Raw genomic sequence first — 17,709 nt, 5'->3', positions numbered from 1 at the left:
GGGCTGGCTGCAACAAGCAAGTGGCGTGATGGGCTTTAGGAATGCATGGCTTGCGCATGGCTGTATGACTTGGGCTGAATGGGCTGCAAGCATGCAAATAATGTGTTGGGCTGCCACCTCACCATTCTTGTGGATTTCGACTTCACCTAGGCCCAAAGCCCAATTGACTTCATGACATGATATGGTTGACCCTTGACCATTGACTTTGACTTCCAATTTTACCCCTCTCTCCTTCTTGGATTCGAATTCATTTCTTCCCTCCATTTGATTACATGGATGTCCACCACCTTCTAGAAGCTTCTGGAACCTTGACTTGATTGAGTTGACTTTGACCAACATTTCCTAATCCAACTAGGATTTCTTGTAAATGAAAGATTCCTTATCCATTTTGACTTCTCGTAATGACTATATTGCCCCTGGAGTCTCCTAGTGTCATTAGGACTCCTTTCCCTAGTAGGGTTAGGTTTCCTAGTTCAACCAGGAATTCCTGTTCCAATCAGGATTTCTCATTTCTGGCTCGACAATGATGGTTCTGGACTTGATGTTTCCTAGTGTGACTAGGAATCCTCATTTGATTAGGATTTCAGCTCTTTTCCTGGTTTGACCAGGAATTGACCCATTTTCCTAGTTTGACCAGGAAATGTCCCAAAACGGCTTCATCTGCTCCTATTTCCTATTTATGCTTCATTCGACCTAAAAACACAAAAATAAGACAACAGACACAAAAAGATCGAGTTCTAACACTCTAGGTTAGGGAGTTAGTATCATAAAATAGCGTAAAATGAACAATCATCAAGAATACACAAAAACGTCACTTCGTTTTATACTTGGTCCAATTTTGTCCAAATTGCACCAAAACCTGACCGATAGGCAAGAACGACATGACGAAACACTTTCTCATGTTAGGATTAGCGTTCTAGACCTATTGAACCACATTTGGTGTTAAAAACACACGAAAACGTCATTTCGTTACATACATGGTCCAATTACGTCCAAATTGCACTAAAACGTGACTTGTAGGCAAGAAAGACATGGGGAAGCACATTCTCATGTAAGGATTAGCGTTTTAGACCTATTGAACCACATTTTGTGTTAAGAAAGCACAAACACGACATTTCGTTTAATACTTGGTCTAATTTCGTCCAAATTGCACCAAAACGTGACCGGTAGGCAAGAAAGACATGGGGAACCATATTCTCATGTTAGGATTAGCATTTTAGACCTATTGAACACACAAAAACTTCATTTTGGTGCATACTTGGTCCAATTTCGTCCAAATTGGACCAAATTATTCCCGGTTGGCAAGACAAACATGGGGGAGCACATTCTCATGTTAGGATTAGCGTTTTGACCTATTGAACCACATTTGATGTTAAGAACGCACAAAAATGTCATTTTGTTTCATACTTGGTCGAATTTCGTCTAAATTGCACCAAAACGTGACTGGTAGGCAAGAAAGACATGAGAAAGCACTTTCTCATGTTAGAATTAGCGTTCTAAACCTATTGAACCACATTTGGTGTTAAGAATGCATGAAAACGTCATTTCGGTGCATACTTGGTCCAATTTTTTCCAAATTGCACTAAAACATTTTTCGGTTGGCAAGGAAGACATGGGAAAGCACTTTCTGATGTTATGATCAGTATTCTAGACCTATTGAACCACTTTTGTGTTAAGACCGCCTAAAAACGTTATTTCGGTGCATACTTGGTCCAATTTCGTCCAAATTGCACCGAAATATTTCCAGTTGGCAAGAAAGATATGGGAAAGCACATTCTCATGCGAGGATTAGCGTTCTAGATCTATTGTAACCATATTTGGTGTTAGCGTTCCATACAACTTCACGAGCCTCGGTGTTTGACCGCATTAATTTTGGAGCACCAAGAGCATCTGTGTTTGGTCGCATTGGCAGGTCTACATTTGATTATGCTTATATACCAATTATTTGTGCCTCAGTATTCAACAGGTTGGTTATTTCAAACCAAACAGAAAATAACTTACCATCTGATGCAAGAAAATCCCTGTTTGAGAGACTTGAAGCTTCAAGCAAGTCTTCTAGAAAATAAGAAGGGTAAGGTGTTAAAAAGGAAGAGGCTCGACAATCCGAGAGAAGAAGGAAAGCTTCGAAGTCTTATCCCTTCGCATATACGTCGTCTTTCAGCGCTAGAAGTTAGGACAGAGGGGTACCTTAAAGTAAAACATCACACAATCATATTGACGAGTCAGTCAAAAGAACGTCCTATCGAGGATGACGAAAAAGAAGAAATTGAAGCCTTCTTCCACATCACCATAAAGACGGCGGATGACCAAGAATTTTCTGAATATGAGATTGAAGAAGCTCCACCAGTACTTGAGGACGGGGGGCAAGCTACTGTGGACGAGTTGAAGGAGCTTTACTTGAACACTGATGAATAGCCTAAGCCAATTTTTGTCAGTGCGATGTTGAGTGACACTGAAGAAAAAAATTACCTTGAATTACTTCTTGAGTACAACGATCTTTTCACTTGGACGTATAAAGAAATGTTAGGCCTTGATCCAAAGGTGGCAGTGCATCGCCTTGCAGTTCGGCCTGGTACACGTCCAATCAAGCAAACTCAACGCCGCTTCTGTATGGAGCTTCTCACTCAAATTGAGGCTGAGGTTAACAAATTAAAAGCAGCTGGTTTTATAAGGGAGGTCCAATATCCAAAGTGGATTGCAAACATTGTCCCAGTAAAGAAGAAGAAGAACAAACAAATTCGGGTTTGCGTCGACTTCCGAGACTTGAATGATGCTTGTCCAAAGGATGACTTTCCCTTGTCGATAATCGAACTTGTGGTTGATGCAACTACGCGACATGAAGTTTTGTCCTTTATGGATGGTTCATCTGGGTACAATCAGATAAGGATGGCACTTGAGGATGAAGAACTGACAGCCTTCCGTACTCCGAAAGGTATTTACTGTTACAAGGTGATGCCGTTTGGGTTAAAAAACGTAGGAGAAACCTATCAACGTGCCATGCAGAGGACCTTTGACGATATGCTTCATACGAAAGTTGAATGCTACGTTGATGATTTAGTTGTCAAGACTAAAAAGAAGGAAGATCACCTACAAGACTTGCGTATTGTATTTCACAGGTTACGAAAGTATCACCTCAAAATGAATCCACTAAAGTGTGCCTTCGGTGTCTCATCCGGAAAATTTCTCGCATTCATTATCAAACATCGTGGCATTGAAGTGGATCAATCAAAGATCAAGTGATGAGTGTTCATTTTACGCTATTTTATGATACTAACTCCCTAACCTAGAGTGTTAGAACTCGATCTTTTTGTGTCTGTTGTCTTATTTTTGTGTTTTTAGGTCGAATGAAGCATAAATAGAAAATAGGAGCAAATGGAGCCGTTTTGGGACATTTCCTGGTCAAACTAGGAAAATGGGTCAATTCCTGGTCAAACCAGGAAAAGAGCTGAAATCCTAATCAAATGAGGATTCCTAGTCACACTAGGAAACATCAAGTCCATAACCATCATTGTCGACCCAGAAATGAGAAATCCTGATTGGAACAGGAATTCCTGGTTGAACTAGGAAACCTAACCCTACTAGGGGAAGGAGTCCTAATGACACTAGGAGACTCCAGGGGCAATATGGTCATTACGAGAAGTCAAAATGGATAAGGAATCTTTCATTTACAACAAATCCTAGTTGGACTAGGAAAGGTTGGTCAAAGTCAACTCAATCAAGTCAAGGTTCTAGAAGCTTCTAGAAGGTGGTGGACATCCATGGAATCAAATGGAGGGAAGAAATGAATTCGAATCCAAGAAGGAGAGAGGGGTAAAATTGGAAGTCAAAGTCAATGGTCAAGGGTCAACCATATAATGTCATGAAGTCAATTGGGCTTTGGGCCTAGGTGAAGTCGAAATCCACAAGAATGGTGAGGTGGCAGCCCATGCATGCATGCGCATGCCATGCAAGCCATGCGCCAACTCTAGAGCCCAAGCCATGCATCCCTAAAGCCCATCACGCCACTTGCTTGTTGCAGCCAGCCCATGTTCTTTTAAAGGAAACCCTAGCCCATCACGCGTACAAAGAGAAAGCCCAAGGAATCCTAGCTGAAAAAGAAGTCAAAACCCTGGAAAATAGAGCGCCAATTTCGACAGCAATTCTGTAATTCTCCAGAACGAATCAGGTAGCATGCCATATATGGTTGGAAAGATACGGATGTTAGCTTCGCAGGGAAGTTTACGGATTTCGATTCCGAGTTTTCTAGCTCAAGATATGGTCATTTTAGTGGAGGTAGCGCAGCAGTTCCGCGAGCTGAAAACGGAGTTACGCCCAAAAAGAGCCCAAATCAGCCCAAGGCCCATGTTTGGCCGAAAATTATAAGTCTTGGTGTGCAAGGAATGCACTTATCCCACATTGAAGAGAAAGAGAAATCTCAGCCCCACTCTCCTCTATAAATACATCTTTATAACTCAAAGGGGCTCCTCTCTGAAATTTCAGAAACCCTAGCCTAGTCTCTCTCTCTTCTTGCCGCACACCCTAGTCTCCTTTCTTTCTCTTTCTTTTCTCACGCACCCTAGGAACCCTAGCAGCCCCCATTATTTCTCTTCCCTTGCCGCAGCCACCATCATCTCTCTTTCTTTATTTTTCTGCTGAACCGAAGGAGGAGGAAGAAGTCGAGCTGCTGCCACCTTGTGTCGCTGCTACCTTGTGCCGCTGCTGCCACCTTGTGCCGCCGCTGCTGCCACTCTCTAGGGATGTTCTTTTATTTTTGTTTTGGAATTCTTATTTCTTTTGTTTGATTCTAGTTTTTAATTGTTTTGTTTAATTAGTTTGCTTTCCAACATGAATTGGGAATTTATTTATATTATTATGATTTTCTTTTCTATTTTAATTATGTAGGTTTATTTATTCTATCTTGCATGTTAGTTGTAGGTTGATTATTGGATTTGCATGCTTTAACAAATCGTTTATCCATCTCTTGGTCTGTTAGTTTGATGTTTGCACGTATTAAATTTCCACTATCTATTAGAACCCGTCACTAGTTGTTTGCATCATTTGACTGGCCACCTTAGGGTAATTGCATCTAGTTTAATTGTTAGGCTTAGCTGTGAAATAGTCAAAGACACTAAACCACAAGTAACAAGGGAATAAGGGATTATTCTTGGTAGTGGGGTTGGGCGACCTCTATAAGGAAATAGTCAAAGCTTATATGTTGTGCATGTTTGACGTTCTCATAAAACTTAATGATTCCTGCATGGGTAACAGCTGCCTTATCTTGAACTAGGGAACTTGTAGGTTAACTGGCTAAGGAAGGCCCAAGAAGCTCTTAGTTTATGCATTAGGAGAACAATTGCGAGAAAGTAACTAGCCAAACCTTTTTAGCAGTCAAACTTTAATATGTTGTGTTCAAATTAACTGTCATTAGCCTTGGATGGTTATTGCATGCTTATCTGATTTGAAACTGAAAACTTAACATTGCAAGATAGAATAAAGGGTGTGTGCGTGTGGTGATGTGTGCGTGTGTTTCCATCTTCCAAAACCCCCCATTTAGTTATTCTATTGAGTAATTGAATTGATTTGTTGTGTATTAACCATTCCCTGTGGGATCGACCTCGTGCTTGTACGCTTTGCTACTGATGCGATTCGTGCACTTGCGAGTATACTTGGAATGAAATAGATGTTTATTTTGTTCTAAGAAAACATTCAACATCAAGGCTACCAAGACATGCCTGCACCAATAAACCTGTATGGGCTGAAGAGTCTACAAGGTAGGCTTTCCTTTATCCGGCGATTTATCTCGAATTTAGCAGGGCGTTGCCAGTCTTTCAGTCGACTCATGAAGAAAGACATGCCGTTTGTATGGGATGAAGCGTGTCACAATGCTTAACAAAGTATAAAGAAATATTTGTCAATTTCACCTGTCTTAGGTGCACTTGTAGCTGGTAAGCCACTTGTACTCTATATCACTGCGTAGCAAAGGTCGGTAAGATCGCTTCTCGCACAAGAGAACAAGACTGGTAAAGAGAGGGCACTCTATTATCTTAGCCGAACACTCACCGGTTCCGAATTGAATTACACTCCGATAGAGAAAACGTGTCTTGCACTTATCTTTGCAATACAAAAGCTCTGACATTACATGCAAGCGTACACTATGCAGATATCCCAGAAGCTTGGGTGATGTTCTTCGACGGGTCCGCTCGTGTAGATGAGGCTGAAGCAGGTGTTGTTTTCATGTCACCACAGAGACAAATATTACCGTATGCATTTTGCCTTAGTGAACTTTGCTCCAACAATGTTGCTGAGTACCAAGCTTTGGTGATTGGTTTACAGATGACAGCTGAAATGAAAATCTCAAGCTTAGAAGTATATGGAGACTCCATGTTGGTGAGCTTTTAACTCATTATGAGGTTAAGAAAGATGACATGATTTCATACTTCCAATTAGCTACAAGATTGCTTCAAGAATTTGATGTCGTCACAGTGGCACAACCCATTTGTCAACGATTGGTTGTGCCACTAGAAAAGATGTTGCAACAAGAAGAAATCAATGTTATCTCAGTTTTTCCTATTGTTGCTGAGGACTGGCGGCAACCTTTGATCGCCTACCTTGAGCATGGAAAGTTTCCCAAGGATCCAAAACATAGGACAGATATACGATGTTGTTGAGTGCTCATTTTACACTATTTTAAGATACTAACTCCCTAACCCAGAGTGCAAGAACTCGATATTTTGTGTGTTGTTAGTTTGTTTTTGTTCTTATAGGATAAAATGAGCAAAGAAGAGAAAAGGAGCCAAAAGAACCATTTTTAGACGTTTCCTAGTCAAACTAGGAAAACGAGTAAAATCCTGGTCAAACCAGGAAAAGTGCAGAAATCCTAGTTAAATGAGGATTCCTAGTCACACTAGGAAACATCAAGTCCAGAACCATCATTGCGGAGCCAGAAATGAGAAATCCTGATTGAAACAGGAAATCCTGGTTGAACTAGGAAACCTAACCCAACTAGGGAAAGGAGTCCTAATGACACTAGGAGACCTCAGGGGCAATATGGTCATTACGAGAAGTCGAAATGGATAAAGAATCCCTCATTTACAAGAAATCCTAGTTGCACTAGGAAATGTTGGTCAAAGTCAACTCCACAAAGTCAAGGTTCCTGAAGCTTCTAGAAGGTGGTGGACATCCATGGGAATAAATGGAGGGAAGAAATGAATTCAAATTCAAATGGAGATGAGGGGCAAGATGGGAAGTCAAAGTTAATGGTCAAGGGTCAACTATGACAAAGTCAACAAGTCAAATGGGTCAGGGGCCATGCATGCATGCATGCGCCAGCCCAAGAGGAAGCCCAATGCGCCAGCCCAAGACTAGCAGCCATGCGCAAGCCATGCAGCCCAAGTCCATCACGCCATGCAAAGAGAAAGCCCAAGGAATCCTAGCTGAAAAAGAAGTCAAAACCCTGGAAAATAGAGCACCAATTTCGACAGCAATTCTGTAATTCTCCAGAGAGAACCAGGTAGCATGCCATATATGGTTGGAAAGATACGGATGTTAGCTTCGCAGGGAATTTTACGGATTCCAATTCCGAGTTTTCTAGCTCAAGATATGGCCATTTTAGTGGAGGTAGCGCAGCAGTTCCGCGAGCTGAAAAGGGAGTTACGCCCAAAAAGAGCCCAAATCAGCCCAAGGCCCATGCTTGGCCGAAAATTATAAGTCTTGGTGTGCAAGGAATGCACTTATCCCACATTGAAGAGAAAGAGAAATCTCAGCCCCACTCTCCTCTATAAATATATCTTTATAACTCAAGGAGGGCTCTCTCCTCTTTAATTTTCAGAAACCCTAGCTAGCCTCCCTCTTCCTTGCCGCTCACCCCTCTTCCTTTTTCTCTCTTCCTTTTATTTTTCTGAAGCAAACCCTAGCAGCCACCATCTCTTTCTTTCCTCTTGCCGCAGCCCCCATCATTTCTTTCTCTTCTCTTTATTTTTCTGCTACAGCCACCTATCTTGGTGTTCTTTTATTTTTGGGCTGAAGGAGGAAGTCACGCCGCAGCCACCACCACCTAGTCACGCCTCCACCTTGCTGCCACCTTGCCGAGCACCTCAGCCACCTTGCCGTGGAGCCCAAGGCCGAGCAGCACCATTGCGACACCACCCTTGCAGCCGCATCATCTCATGCTGTCATCTCGCCTTCACCTTGCTGCCTCGGCTTGATTTCTTTTTCCCTTTCTTTTATTTTAATTGTTTTAATTATGCTTTGTTTATTTATGGATTTAATTATGTGTAGCTGAATATTGGGCTAGGGCTAGGATGAAGCCCTAGCGATGCTGCTTACTCTCACTATGGATTATTGATTTTTAATTATTTACATGTTGACAAATCTTGGATCTCTGTTTAAATTGAATCTATTTGTTTCGCATCTTTGACTGATCACCTTAGGTTGCATGCATCTAGATATATGTTGTGAAACTAAATAAGCTCGAAAGGATGATAGTTTCAATAGGCAACAAGTGGATATCCTAAGATAATATTCATGAGAAAAGGGATCATAGAGGACATAGGGTACATTAATTTGGAGCTATGCGCTATGTGTTTGTCACTCTCACAGATCGTAATGACTCTTGCATGGGTAACAGCTGCCTTAGCTTAGCACTAGGGAACATGCAAGTTAACTGGCTAAGGAAGGCCCAAAAAGCTCTTAGTTTATGCACAGTAAGGGGAGTAATTGCTAAAAGTAACTAGCCAAACCTTTTAGTAGACGAACTTTGTTGACATGTTTATATATTGATTGTTAATATCCATAGTAGAGTGAATGGTATGCTAGTGGTGGATTCTGACCCCTAGTGTTTCTTTATTATTGTTTTATCCAAATTCATTCAGTTGTTATTTTAAAGTTTTGTCATTTATCTGTTAGTTTTTCTAGTCTCAAAAACCAATCAAAACCCCCCATTTGCGTGTGTGAGTTAGAGTTGATTTAATTGAATTTAATTAAGTTAGTGATCATAACACTAGTACAATTCCCTGTGGGATCGACCTCGTATTGTAAGCTTTGCTACTCCGCGATTCGTGCACTTGCGAGTTAACCTAGAGCTCAGAAAAGGTTATTTAATTTGCTCTAGGAAAACATACAACAGATGTCGAGCATCACGATTCATCTACTACAAGGAAACAATTTATCATCATTCCTTTGAAGGAGTATTCCTCATATGCTTGGGAGAAGAAGAAGCACTCAAAGCAATGGAGCAAGCTCATTCAGGTGTGTGCGGTGCCCACCAGTCGAGCCCTAAGCTCCACTTTTAGATAAAGAGGATGGGTTATTACTGGCCAACCATGGTTAAAGATTGCATCGACTACGCCAATAAATAGCAGGCATGCCAATTCCATGCTAATTTCATACATCAGCCTCCTGAGCCATTGCATCCTACTGTTGCTTCTTGGCCCTTTAATGTATGGAGACTTGATGTGGTTGGCTCGATATCACCTAAGTCTTCAGCTGGTGATGCATACATTCTAGCAGCAATAGATTACTTATGGAAGTAGGCTGAAGCTATACCTTGTAAAGAGGTGAAAGCGGAGACCGTGGTGAAGTTCATTAAGGACTACATAATCCATCGGCATGGTGTGCCGCATTACATCATCACAGATAATGGGAAGTCCTTCTGCAATCAGCTAATGAGTAAGTTTGGTGAGGAGTTCGGCTTCAAACAGTACAACTCTTCCATGTATAATCCCTCGGCCAATGGATTAGCTGAAGCATTCAACGTACAAGACCCTTTGCAATCTATTGAAAAAGGTTGTTAGCAGGTCAAAGAGAGATTGGCATGAGAAAATAGGTCCAGCACTTTGGGCATATCGAACAACATACTGAACACCTACTCAGTCGACTCCCTACTCCCTCGTGTATGGTGTGGAAGCTGTTCTACCACTAGAGCGTCAGATTCCCTCCTTGAGGATTGCTATACAAGAAGGATTGACAGACGAGGAAAACACCAAGTTACATCTCCAAGAGTTAGAAGCTTTAGACGAAAAGAGACTTGAAGCCCAACAGCGCTTAAAATGTTATCAAGCTCGAGTTTCAAGTGCCTTCAACAAGAGAGTTCGACCTCGATCCTTTCAAGTTGGAGACATGGTGCTTGTTGTACGTAGGCCCATTATCACTACACACAAGACAGGAAGTAAGTTCACAGCAAAATGGGACGGACCTAATGTGGTGCGCGAGGTGTACACAAACGGAGCATACAGGATCGTGTCTGAAGATGGATTGAGAGTTGGGCCAATCAATGGCAAATTCTTGAAGCGCTACTACGCTTGAAAAGTACCTGCTTTGCTCCTGGCTCGCATGAGCCTAAACTGTGTACGGAACCAAAAAAAAAAGCTCGTTGGACTAAAAACGTAAAAGGGCAGTCCAAGCAAAAATTAGAGCACAAAAGTCCATTGAGTTGAAAACCTAAAAAGGTGACTCAAGTAAAAGTTGGAAAAAGAAATTTAAAAAAATAGTAAAATTTTTTTTGTCTTGAACTATGTTATGACTTGATCCCTTTCTAGAGAAGGGTACGTAGGCAGCTTAGAACAATTAAGTCCAAGTTCAGTCGTATAAAAAAAAATCAAGTTTATCAAAGAAAATTCCAAGTACCTTTATAAAAGTAAAGGGAAATGCTTCATATTATTATAAGGTTCAATTAATAAACGTTGACTTTATTACAAGGCATGATGAAGTTCAAAAAAAAAAAAAAAAAAACTAAAAGCATCAATCTAGGCTGAAGTCCTTAGTTGTGCATCACTCTCCGAGAGATAGCTGTTAAGTTGATTAACTTATTCCTCCAGTTGTTCTTGTTCTCTTTTTAGCTCATCCTGGCATAACTTGGTAGAGGATAAAGAGTGGCATATCGACTCACGATTTTGAGCTTCTTTATGTTGAAGCTAGGGCTAAAGCACTGGAAAAACAAGACTCAGTGGCAGCTAAATGTTGGCTATGCACCTCGGGAGTCATCTTTTCAGAATGGGAAGACCATACAGAGTTGTACGCAGATGCATCTATCATAAGGTTTTCAAGCTTGACCTTAAGAGGCGAAGGATCCAATCCAAAATTGCTAACTGCAGTAATAAGCCTATCTAGCTCCGCCTTAAAATGTGAAAGTCGTTCTAAAGGAGACTTCAATATGATACTTTTGATTTCCTCCTGTATCACTAAAGTTGCCTGCAGGTTAGTCTTCCGAATTATCTTGTCAACATCAACTGTATTAGAACCACTCAAAGAAAAGTCAGAAACAGCTATCTGATTTGCAAGGTTTGGCAAAAGTTGTTTTGACGTGCCTGTAAACACAAAGGCATCAACACATTAGTTAACCCATTTTTTTTAAAAAAAAAAAAAAAAAAGCTTAACCTTTACCACCTGAATTAGCATGTAAGTTTCTTTTAGATTGCGCAAAGGTTCTTGCTCCTTCAGCTTGTAAGGATGGGATGTTCAAGTGCTCAGCTTCAACAGAGGCAAATTATCCTCCTGACAAGATGTTGCCAATCAAGCCCTCTGTATCAAAAGCCTACAATGAAGCATGAAAAACGTTATATATTTATAGGAGCAGAGATGAGTTGAAACAAATAATATTGCATACCTCGTCAACTGATAAAGATTGTGAATAATCAGGCACTTCATCCAAAAATGCACTCTCATCAAGAGTAAACGATGCATTTGGATTGCAAAAAATGGGACCAAGACCTGAGGTTGTCTTTCAGCTCTTGAAGTTGGCATCACTATCATCCTGACTGTTGTCACTTCTCGATCTTAAGTTTGTGGTCACACTTTTCCTTTGTATGATCTGGCCAAGGTCTTCTTGCACGTCCGTAGTATTGTCTTCTTCCACAGAGTTGGAGGTAAGATGGACTGGAATATCTTTAATCAGGGGGGACAGCTGGGTCTGAAACATGGAGGTGCTAGAGCTATCTTCAACTTCATCTCTATCCTGTAAAAGTTCACCTCTCTTTTGTTGTTGAGGTTTTGAAGCAACAGGAGGCTTGTTCACAATTGTGATCTTCATCGTCTTGGTGGAGTCAAAACGATGCACCTTTGACCACCAAGTGGCATAGTCTTGTGTTACTGAAAAGTCATCAAGCTCATGTCCAGCAGGTAAAGTTAACTCAGAATTAGTGCCGAATTTGGTACATAAGGCCTAATAATGCAAACTTCTACTCCCCACTCATCACACAATTGACTAATGCTAATCAAGTTTGAGTTCAAACCCTCAACAAATCTCACATTTGACAACTCGGTTACATTAGGGATATGGACCACTCCCTTACCACTCACATAAGACTTCTCACCACTCCCAAAAGTGACACTACCACCATCATAAAAGTGCTAGTGAAGTGAATACTTCTCTCTCCTGTCATATGTTTTGGAACACCCACTATCTAAGTACCAAATATTTATTTTTGTAGCTGAAAGTGCAGTTAATGCTACAAGACACTTGGTGATATTTTTCTCAACCCATTTTTGCTTTGGTTTTGACTTTTGTTTGGGTATTGTAGTAACAAGCTTTGCAATTTTGGTTACCTCTTTGAGTAAGTGATCTACTTGCTCTTGAAGTGAGATGGTTCTCTTCCCTCTAAGTGAATTACGTACAGTTCGCCCTAATGTGACCCTTACTACCACAATGATGACACACAGGGATGAACTTAAGTTTCTAGTGTGGAATGAGTTCGACTTCAGATTTGATACTTGCCTTGACAAAATTAGTCTTGGGGTGAGATACATTTTGACCAATTTCAATAAATTCAAGACCTTTCTTGTCACTTTGACCAGTGACTAACTTGACAAAGTTTGTTTATATTTTAGATGAACTTCGACCACATTCATTAAATCCTAGACAGATCTTGTCACCATGATGCTTTCTCATTCTTAGTATTCTATCAATCTTCTCAGCACCAATGGTGAGGTCAATAATGTTTTTATTTGCAGCATCCACTTCATTTTGGAGTTTTTGATTTGCATTTATGAAGTTAATGTTCCTCTCCTTGAGCACTTTGACTTGACTTTCAATGTTGTTTTTCAAGATAACTAATGACTCTAATTCCCTTTCTAGAGACTCAATTTTTACACTCAATTTCAACCTTGTTTCCTTGAGATTTAAATTCTCATTTTGAATGCACTTGGCTGTGTTTTCCATTTTAGTTTTTTCTTCCTTTATGTTGAGAGATTCAGTAAAAAGTAAGTCATATTTTTCACACAGTGCACTGTACGACTCATTATCTAGAGCAGATTTTGAGTCAGACTCTTCATCATGTTGATCAATCTCCTTGATTGATGCAACAAATGCAACTTCATCTTGTTCATCATCGGATGAACACTCACTTTCACTATCACTCCAAGTGATTTTCATGGCTTTGCTCTTGCCACTGACTTGTTTCTTTTTATTGTTTGCACACTCCGCAGCCATGTGACCAATACCCCCACAAGTGTAGCACATGATTTATTTCCTAGATGATCTACTCTCTCTAGAATCTGATTTTCTTTCATATTTTCTCTCAAATGATTTCTCATATTGAGGTTTGAACTTGGACTCTTTAGTGGGGCCACCACTCATCCTAGTTTCTCTTCTTTTGTTTCTAAGAATTCTCCTGAACTTCTTAACAAATAAAGCAATTTCATCATCAGATTTTAATGACTTCTTTGGTTTAGAATCAATGACACTCTCCACACTTTGCAATGCAATGTCTTTCCCCTTTTTGTTATCCTTTTCTTCCATTTCCAGTTTCATTTCAAAAGTTTTAAGTTTTCCAACCAACTTTCCAATTTTAAGTTCATCTAAGTTTTGAACTTCTTGAATGACATGTTATGTTTTTTAGACTGGAACCCCTTTGGCAAAGACCTAAGAACTTTTTAAACAATTGTTGACTCATTATAAGGCTTTCTCAATGACATTGCTTCATTTGTAAGGACTTCCAACCTCTCATAAAAATCAGAAAATGACTCGGTTTCCTTCATCATAATCTCTTCAAACTTAGCATGCACCATTTGCAATTTGAGTGACCTAACCTGCTTATCACCTTCATGAACAACCTTAAGTTTGTTCCAAGTTTGCCTAACTGTGACACAATGTTGAACATGTGCGAATTGTGAGGAGGATAGTGCAGTGACTATTGCATTCCTAGCTTTCTTGTTTTAACTAGAAGCGGTAGGTTCAACATTTGTCCATTCTACCCTAGGCTTAGGTACATTGACTCCATCAATAGTTATGGTAGGCGGAATCCACTCAACTGTGAGGTATTCATATGCGAATTCATCATATGCATCAAGAAAAATCTCAAACTTTTCCTTCCAAGCAGCATAGTTGCTACCATCAAAGAAGGTAGGAGAATTGCAAGAGCATGCAATTATGTCTATTTCCATCTATACTCGCCTAAAAACCAAATAACACCCTAGGACCTCTCTATTTGCTTTTAGAGCTGTCGCTCTAATACCAATTGTAATTTAGTATTAGGTGGCTTAGTTGTCTAATAAACTTAATTAGAACCGCACGCACTGAGTTATCGAACCCCAATTTTTGCTTAAATGATGACTCGGAAACTAATCAAACAAACATAAATTTGAACCTCAGATTGACTCTCGAAACCAATATACAGATTTTGCATCCAACACAAATCAAACACACACAAGAATTAAGTGACAACCTAAGCACTCAAAGGATCCATTAGTTTAGGCATCCCAATGCTATCAACAACTAGAGTGGTGTGTGAATTATTAGCAGATTCAACTTATTATTCACATATTCAAGTTATTATGCTCGTGGGTGAAGTGTATGTTGTTGTGTTTATGATTTCATTTTAACAATAAGCAACACAAGGGAATTAATCAAGGAAGAAGACAAATTATTGTTCACCCAGAAAAATCACTAAAGGGTTAAAAAACTGGGGGTCTTTTTCAGTTGACCAAGCAATCTACTATCAAGAGTTTCAATATAAGGAGTCACATAAACAAGCTCAATCACTTAAATCCTAACTCTAAGTGGCAGCTTCTTACCCTTGTGCATTCTTGTGCAAACACCTTGAGCCAAGCAGTCCTTGACAGCTCACTCCTTAAGCTCTTCAACGCATGGCACCGACGGCGACCAAGTACATCAAATCCAAAGAAAATGCTATGAGATGCAATTTTTGATTCTTTAAAAATCAGCTCTCTCAAGTTACAAAACTTAAAGAAGTCGATAGAGAATCCAAATCTAAAATCTATATGAGTGTTTGATGATGATTAAGAACACAAAATAACAACTCAGATTTTAGAAAACAAAAACCCAGATTTTAGATATCATTTTTCAACAGAAATATATTTTTCCTCCCTGGTATATCTTGAAATCTATCTCTCAATGCCCAAAGCATGAAAAACCAAAATAAAGAGTTAAGAAAAAGACTGAACCGTACCCATCTTTTGATCAAATCTATTCTCACCTAATTTGGACACTTGGAGGCTTCTTATTTGGTTTAGCTAGAAGACAAAGCTAGCAAAAGGAATATCCAAGTATTATGCCATGAAAGGATTAAGATGAGAATGATAATGTGGCTGTAAGAAAGAATTTAGGCCAGAGAAATTTGAGCCAAGAGAATATTCATAGTAGTGCGCGTGAGTCAGCTGAAGAAGATGGTGAATAGTGCACATGTGAGAGGATTTAAAACAGATGAGGGAAAAACACATGTGCACAGCACATGACTATTAAAACAAGAGATGGGTTTACAAAAATAAAACTATGTGACTGGTCCAACTACCACACCATTAACACATGTAATGGGCTAAGTTCATTAACCATATGACATGCCCAAATTTCAGTACACACACAGCCTCATAGGCACATCACATGCCATTTTAAATGATGAAAACAAAACTTGAAGGCATTTTAAAGACTCATCAAACATGCAAAAATATGATGCATGAAATGCATTTTACCTTGGTCCCACATGCTATGAGACGTTCAACTTGATTGCTTCATCCCATAAATAAACCCTATAAAACTAGAATCTTAATTATATTCTAGAGCTTGTTGAATGTGGCAAATGTACAATTATTACAATGATTTTGGCAGGGAAGAGCTAATATACAAAATCCTAGAACTAACATGCTATTTTAAAATGCCAAGTTAATGTGCCACCTCAGTGCCACGTATCCAGATAACGGCCCTCCTAATGGTCAGAGTAACGGAGGTACTTAGTTGACGGAATTTCATAGTTGAGGTACTCTAATGCTACTTGAGGTACATTTTTGTAATTAATTAACTCTTTAAAATTTCAAAATCAGTATCTTTTTTCAACATGTTAGAAAGATATATTATATTAGTCAAATAGTATGCTGGTTATTTTGGTATTTTACCATTTTTGTTATGCTCATTTGTGATTAAAGGGTTATGTGAAAATGTGTTGAAACTTCAGGTACTTTTTTGTAATTGAGTTCAGGGGTGTTTATGTAAATTCTATAACATTAGGGGGTTATGTGAAAACATGATAAATCTCAGGAGGTGTGCATGTAAGTAACTATAAGATTAAACTTATCATTTATAAATGTTTTTATGATGATGTCATCAATTTTTGGATGAAATTTTAACAGAAGGGGTTATGTGAAAACGATTTAAAACCTCAAGGGGGACTCACTGTAACTTTTGAAACCTCAGGGAGTGTATGTGAAAACACAAAAAACTTCAGGGGGTGTTTATGAAATTAACTCTTTATTTCTTTACCCCTCTTTCTCTCTCTATCTCTCTCCCCTTGACATATCCTTTAGCCATGTTGACTAGCTCCATCATGAAGTAGAAGAAACATTAGGTGTGTTTTGTTTGATCCAAAGGCAAAAAGCATCATATCGCAAAAATACCAAAACTGTGTATATACGTTAGGCCGTTAGGGGATGGTATCTCTCCTTCAAAGCAATGAAAGGCTTCTTTGGAACAAAAGTCTCTCTCAATATTCTCAACAACTACAAAGCAAGACTGACTGTGGCCGCCACCCCTCTTTTTAATTTGTATTGAATCTACATTCTTTTAGTTTGTCAAAACACCGAGAGCCTAGAATAAAGCTTTAAGCTCTAGTAAGATACTTGCCCTGATGATATGGAATCAATTCTTTGATAACTTATAATGTATTTAAATTTGTTAATTTTAGTTTTGGGCAATTGAGTGATTGATATGGAATCGGTTCTCTGATAACTTAGAACTTGTTTATGTAGATCTTATGTGAATTTAAGATGATAGATAAAGAATGGGTGCATCTTAACAGGTAACAATTATCTTACAATCTAATTGAACACTTAAAATTAAACAATCTAGCTAGGTAGGCTTTTGAGTGCATTCTTTTTTTTTTTTTTTTAAATGAGATTGGAGGGAGCTGAGGTTGATGTCATGACCATGGTGAGTGTTCTTTCCAGTCTCACAGAAGCAGGTAATATGAGACCCAAGAGGTCAATATTCCCTTTTCGTTTTTCTTTTGGCTCTATACTTCTGTGTGATTGTGTTTATTGCTAAATTCTTTTGCTACTGTTATTGCAAGTTATATCAAATACTTGTATTATTGATGGAGATGAGACATTTTTTTTTTTTTTGCTTATTGTATATGCCACAGATGATAAGAAGAAAACATAACACTTACTTGTACTAGATGGAACTAAGGAAAGGCTCCAATTGTTCACAGTAGATCTACTGGAAGAAGGGTCTTTTGATTTCGTAATTGATGGATGCGAAGGTATTTTTCATACAGCATACTCATTTAA

The 17,709-nt window shown here is 39.2% G+C and overlaps 1 protein-coding gene across 1 annotated transcript; it reads left to right on the top strand.

Moving 5' to 3' along the window:
* Window positions 1–2,439: 2,439 nt before the first annotated feature.
* On the top strand, window positions 2,440–10,281 carry LOC147273154 (uncharacterized). The gene is made up of 4 exons (XM_086228160.1): window positions 2,440–2,932; window positions 6,140–6,366; window positions 9,510–9,731; window positions 9,850–10,281. The coding sequence occupies exons 1-4, from the start codon at window positions 2,440–2,442 to the stop codon at window positions 10,279–10,281; spliced, it is 1,374 nt and encodes a 457-aa protein (XP_086084286.1).
* The last annotated feature ends 7,428 nt before the right edge of the window (window positions 10,282–17,709 follow it).

This window comes from Dryas octopetala, chromosome 9 (assembly GCF_963921425.1).
Source record: "Dryas octopetala chromosome 9, drDryOcto1.1, whole genome shotgun sequence".
In the NCBI taxonomy this organism is placed as follows: domain Eukaryota; kingdom Viridiplantae; phylum Streptophyta; class Magnoliopsida; order Rosales; family Rosaceae; genus Dryas; species Dryas octopetala.
Note: the sequence above shows the minus strand (reverse complement) of the source record. Positions and strands in the feature narration are given on the sequence as shown.